At 38.9% G+C, this 6,112-nt stretch overlaps 1 protein-coding gene across 3 annotated transcripts in view; it reads right to left on the bottom strand.

The window, feature by feature from the left end:
• The window catches only part of nek10 (NIMA-related kinase 10), a 20,836-nt gene extending 16,385 nt beyond the window's left edge, over positions 1 to 4,451 (bottom strand). For all 3 annotated transcript variants that reach the window (XM_005751486.1, XM_005751487.1, XM_005751488.1), the window contains exons 1-9: positions 4,338 to 4,451; positions 4,102 to 4,198; positions 3,932 to 3,992; positions 3,665 to 3,795; positions 975 to 1,070; positions 805 to 889; positions 648 to 689; positions 469 to 547; positions 310 to 377 (exon numbers count right to left, since the gene is read on the bottom strand). In XM_005751486.1, coding sequence (XP_005751543.1) covers positions 310 to 377; positions 469 to 547; positions 648 to 689; positions 805 to 889; positions 975 to 1,070; positions 3,665 to 3,795; positions 3,932 to 3,992; positions 4,102 to 4,166 — 627 coding nt within the window. In that variant the 5' untranslated portion in view covers positions 4,167 to 4,198; positions 4,338 to 4,451. The remainder of the gene's footprint in view (positions 1 to 309; positions 378 to 468; positions 548 to 647; positions 690 to 804; positions 890 to 974; positions 1,071 to 3,664; positions 3,796 to 3,931; positions 3,993 to 4,101; positions 4,199 to 4,337) is intronic.
• Between the last annotated feature and the right edge of the window lie 1,661 nt (positions 4,452 to 6,112).

The following is a 6,112-nucleotide window of genomic DNA, read 5'->3' as shown; positions in this document are numbered from 1 at the left end:
GGCACTCACTTTAACATCACTTTCAAACCATTATCCAAATTAACTGTAATTACAATGATCTCTGGGGTATAAAGACTGTTCATAAAAAATGCTAGTCTATTTTTTTTTAATGCGTAAAAAATGAATTGATTTCCCTCTAAATAACATTTTAAAAAGATTTTATACTTTTGTCACCACTGCCTGCAGATTTCCATCCAGAATTCTTTGAATGTCTTATGCTGACTCTCTCTGGTTTAACCCAGACATGCCAAAACAGTGACAACAAACAGCACACAGTCACAGATAACCTCGTCACAACTTATCACTTACCCTGTGAGCGCCACTCTCAATGACCCAGACTCTTTGATCCTGAGTGGCAGATAATTTCTGAAAGATGTCTGGAATACAGTCAGTTAATCCGCCATTGATAAGGACAATACAACTTATATTATCGGTGTTTCTCTGTGAGTCTGCCTTCACATTACTCACAGGTCATTGTGACCAGCTTCTGCGTGGCAAACGTCTGCTCCCCACACGACATATACAGAGCAGTGACAGACTCCATATACTGAGAGACAAAGGAGAGAAGGGTTCAGGGTGGCATCATATCACTGTGGGCAAAAGAAGCATTGTTTTTTTTTCCTTCTTTTTTTACATTAGGCATTTACCCTGGCAAGTAAACTGATGCCTTGAAGCTCATGGAGGATTTTCTAAATCAAATAAAATAAAATCAGCATTTGTTGTTTTTATTTTGCAGAAATGTTTTTTCATTAAATTAAAAGCATAAAAAATTAAAGTTTGTTGTTTTGTTTTTTAAACTTGGACCTGATAGTGGGGATCTCTGATCAATAATCGCAGGCAGATGAGAACTCTAAGGACTGACTCAGGAGGTGCATGCTCAATCCATTCACTGTTGAAAGAGTAAATATTATCACAGAAGTTATCCGTATCTATTACAGCAGAAGAAATGTTTAAGTACTTCAAACATATTTCACCTGCACAGTCGGTTCTTGATCAAAGACACAAGGATGTCAGAGAACAGTTCATGCAACGGGTGGCTGCTGAAGCATCTTTGGTCTCTGTATGTTATGCTGGTAAATGACAGGAAAATTATGTACAATTAACTTTAAAGAACTACATATTGCATTTAATCCCTTAAAGAAATATTTCACTGTATAATTAATGTACAAACGCCAACATCAGAAAAGTTTGAAAGCATTTTAGTCACATTTAGGATTAGAATTTAACCTCAATACAGTTATTGTTTTCCCTCAAGTATAGAGAGGACTTAAAGCTGTCCAGAAACATTTCCTCTTTGAAAAGATCTGAATGTGGATATTACTTTTCTTAATTTAGCAAGCCACCCTTACATTTCCTTGCTCATTTAATATGTAAACTTAAGCTAACTGAAGACCTTTGGCTTTAGGTTGTTGAATCTAAAAACAAATTTGAAGGTACTTAATTTATATTGTGTGGTGTGGTGCTTCAAAAAGGAAAGGTTATTACATAGTTCGATAGCAACACTATTTAAACTGAATGCAATGCTACAGGAAGGTTAGTGCAATTATTTAGCTGGAACTTGCCTGGAGAAATCAATATCCAGTCAAGTTCCAAGTCAGGTTTATTACCCAATGAACCAGACTTAACATAAACAAGAAATCACGTAGAAAAAGCAGAAAGAGACAATATACACTGCTCAACATTTGAAAACATACCAGATATCAATGGAAAACATATTATGCTGGATATCTATACAGGTAGGGACTGGGTCCTGTGTTTGGAATGAAAGGATGCAATCGTTTTTAATGGGAATTAAAATTATTAACCTCCAGAGGGCTGAATTCAAAGATACTCTGAAAATTAAAGTGGAAAAACATAATAGGGCCAATTAGTCTATTTTGACAAAATTTCATTGTAGGACTTAAAATGGTGCTTAGTAGCACCCACATGTCTGTATGCATGAACAAGTACATTGGAGCATGCTTCTAATGAGATGATGAATTGTGTCCTTGAGGATCTCCTCCTACATCTATACCAGGCTGTCACCGAGCTCTTGGACAGTCTGAGGAACAACCTGGTGGTGTTGGATGAACATAATATCCCAAAGATGTTCCTTTGGATTTAGATCAGCCAAGTGTCAATGGTATCAATTCCTTAACTGCCATTACCCACTGCACCAGTGAAGGGTCTGAAAATGAGTCCAAGGGTTTCATCCTAATACCTAATGGTAGTCAGAGTGATGTTGCCTAGCTTGTAGAGGTCTGTGTGTCCCGTGTCAAAAATTGGCAGTTTGTCTTGTAGTCAGAAGGTTGCCGGTTCGAGTCTGTCGTTGTGTCATTAGGCAAGACACTTCACGTACCGCCTACTGGTGATGGCCAGAGGGGCTGATGGCGTGATATGACAGCCTCGCTTCTGTCAGTCTGCCCCAGGGCAGCTGTGGCTACAACTGTAGCTTGCCTCCACCAGTATGTGAATGAATAGTGGAAGCGCTTTGGGGGTCTCGAAAAGCGCTATATAAATGCAACCCATTAATATTACATAGATATGCCTCCCTGGACGATCACTGACCCACCACCAAACAGGTCATGCTGAATGATGTTACAGGCAACATAATTTGCTCCACAACCTTTTCCTGTTTGTCAAATGTGCTCAGGGTGAACCTGCTGTGATCTGTAGTACACCAGTCATGCACCTGCCAATTCTGGTATTCTATGGCAAATACTAGTTGGGCTCCACAGTGCTTGGAGTGAACACAGGGTCCACTAAAGGACATTGGGCTGTCAGGCCACCCACATTAAATCTGTTTCTGATTCTTTGGTCAGAGACTTTCACATCAGTTGCATGCTGAAAGTCATTTTGTAGCTCTGGCAGTGTTCATCTTGTTTCTCCTTGCACAAATGAGCAGACAGCAGTCCTGCTGATGGGCTAAGGATAAGTGACCTTCTCTGGCCCTGTCCAGCTCTTCGAAAAGTAACTGCCTGTCTCCCTGGAATCTCCATGCACATGAGATTGTACTGGTGGACAAAGCACAACTTCTGGCAATGGCATGTAGCGGGGATCTCTGATCAATAATCCTGAAGGAGTTGGAACACCTGTGCAGCCTCTGTAGGGTCCAGGTATCACCTTATGCTACCAGTAGTGACACTAGCCAAATGCAAACGAGTGAAAAAAACAGCAAGAAAAGATGAGGAGGGAAAAAATGTCAGCGGGATCCACCTGTGAAACCATTCCTATTTTGGGATTGTCTCATTGTTACTCCTCTAGGACACCGGTTGTTAATTTCATCAACAAAGCAGTACCAAAGCAGCTGAAACTGATTAACAACTCCCTCTGCCATTTTAACTGACCATATCAGATCAGATCAATATCCCAGAAGTTTAGCTGACTAAATGCTATACTTTGATCATTTTTTGAGCAGTGCAGATCACTGTCTTACAGAAAAACAGCTCTACCAGTATATCCACAGCTGAGATTAGTAGCACATGTTACTGAATCTTAGACAAAGTCAACCTACGATTCTTTCATTTTCAGAGTCAACATAATAAAGGTCAACTGGGCCTCTAATGTATTAATTTTATGCATCTTACTTGTATTAGTATTAGAAAAGACTTGGACTCATAACTGTGTGCTTTGAGATTTTAGTTAATATTATTTCAGAGATTATGCGGTCCTTAGGAAATGTAACCTGAATTTGTCCAGTTCTGAGGCCTCATTGCTGATGTCACTCTCAGGCCTGTGTCTACTTGTGTTTTTTTGAGGAGGGATGGATCTGCTGGTTCCACTGCTGCATCCTTTACTGTGACTCAACACTGCCACCTGCAAACACAAGGAGTCTCACACCACAATAATACACACAGATAGGTAACAATGTGAGCTGGTTTGTGGGGTCTGTTATTAAAATGTCTAGACATTCAGCCTTGGTGTGGTGTCATTTGTTGTTGTTGCTGTCCACCTCTTGTCTGGGACTGTTTTTGGCAAGCAGGGACTGGAGCCTCCTTAGTTCACGAAATGCCCTATAAAACATGCTTATCAGGTGATTTGTGGTTTTCATATCACGGAGATGAATTCTGAACTGGGTCAAGAACAATTAAATAACTGTAAGGAGAAGATAACCAAGCATACTTGCTGTGTGTTCCTATGGATTTCGGGGTCAGTTTTTCTTCTTGTTTCAATTTTTTAACAGACATTTTCAGCGTTCCCCGCTGCTTTCATTAGGAACCTGCGAAGCATTTTGGCACATATTCACATTTAGTCAGACATAAGAAACTCAGTGGCGACAGTGCTACCTCACACTGGCCAAAAACGACAGGTCCGCTGATAGAAGGCGAACAAAAAAAGTCGCGTTTATAGTCGCTTACCTTTCCCCCAGCAGCAGAAAGCTGATTTGGCCTATAGAAATTTGGCCTCATTAAATATCCTGAGTTAGTTTTATTCGAGCAACAGCAACTATACGAGCAAATAGTATTAGTCTATGTTGCTATGGTTACAACCGACGCGCATCCAGTTCACTCGCCGTATTTTGTGCTACGCTGTCGGAATACTTGGCACGCGTATATATATATATATAAATAATTTATATTTTAAAGGAAATTTAAATAACTTAAAATATTTCTCATTACTTCTCAACACAGTCCAGAACAATCGAATAAATTAATACATATTATAAGACCCAGAATTTCCTTATGTTTCCTAGCAATAGGAATTCTGTCATATAAGCTAAACATTAAGTTAAACAGCCTATAATTAAAAAAATGAATAATGGTAATAATTATACAGGTCAATATAAAAATGCAGTATGACAAAAATTTAATGTAAATCTTTCAAACATTACTGTTTGAAAGAGTTACTTTTAAATAAAAAGTGGACTTTGCATGTTTCTCTCCAGGTACTCCTCCAATAATATAAAAACATGCAGTTTAAAATACTGGTGACTCTAAACTGGTCTTAGGTGTGAATGTGAGCATGAATGGTTCTCTGTTTTTCTGTGTAAACCCTGTGACACCCTGGAAACCTGTCCAGAGTGTACCCTGTGACAGCCATAACAAAATGAAATATCTCAAACTCAACAGCAAACCTCGACACACACAGTGGTCAAAGTTGTGACAGTACAGGTTTGAAGTAAAATATTAACATGAGAGAAGAGATGATTAACTGCTAGACAGATGTGTTGCATTGCTAAGAGTTATTGCATAAGGTATGAATGATTTCCTGTATTTGTCCTTGTGGCAACGTTCTCAGATTGCAGGCCTATTTATGGTTCCTCTAGTTTCCAGAAGTACAAATGGAGGTAGAGCTTTTACCCACCAGGCTCCTCTTGTGGAGACACAAATCTGGGAATTTTTCATTGCTGGTCCTACAATTCCACACAGTAAAACCATACTGACTTAATTGTTGCACTGCTAAGACCTTTTAAGATTTCACAATTTACAAGGGTGACATTGTGAGACACTGTCACTACTGTGGTATAAAAATCAAATATGTAATTTTATTTGAATGTGGTTTTCCCCACTTCTGTAAGTATAAATGGGGGCTTTTTATGGACTTTTTGTGTTCCTCCATTATTTCAATACATGATAAAACTGTTAGCTGTTATTTAGGCTGTGGTTCTGTCTGAAAGTCATCTTTGAGCTTCAGTAAAACTCCGTCGAACAACACATCTCAACACTGGAGTGAGGACACCTAAGTCTGTCTACAGCAAGTCTAGTAACTCTGGAGTCACTTTGAATGCCTCAAATGACTTATTTGGGCAGTTGTGAAGCATTATCTAAATGAACTATAATTTCAGTGTTCACTGGTACATGCTAATTACTTAAATAGAATCACCAGTTAAATCTGATAAAGAGCTCTTGAAAAGTTTGCAGACTTTGAACTAAATAAGGCCTTAAAAAACGTAAAATTTGTACTTATATCACCATCTTTGCTGCTGCAGAAGAGAGAATACATTCCAGTTCAAGATTCTTTCAGTGCTGTGTTTCTCTTATAATTTCCACAAGCCCCAAAGACCAGCATTCAAATGCATTTGCACCATATTGGTGTATTATGTCTGTGACAGTGGCAAGTCCTCCTTCACTCACTAGTTCACTCAACAAATAGGAATTATGAGTAAATACAGTTGCTGAATATTTTTGTGGTA

This window comes from Pundamilia nyererei, unplaced genomic scaffold, assembly GCF_000239375.1.
Source record: "Pundamilia nyererei isolate P.nyererei 1_Seehausen unplaced genomic scaffold, PunNye1.0 scaffold00313, whole genome shotgun sequence".
Classification (NCBI taxonomy): Eukaryota; Metazoa; Chordata; class Actinopteri; order Cichliformes; family Cichlidae; genus Pundamilia; species Pundamilia nyererei.
The sequence above is the reverse complement of the archived record's forward strand: the minus strand, read 5'-3'. Positions and strand labels throughout refer to the sequence as shown.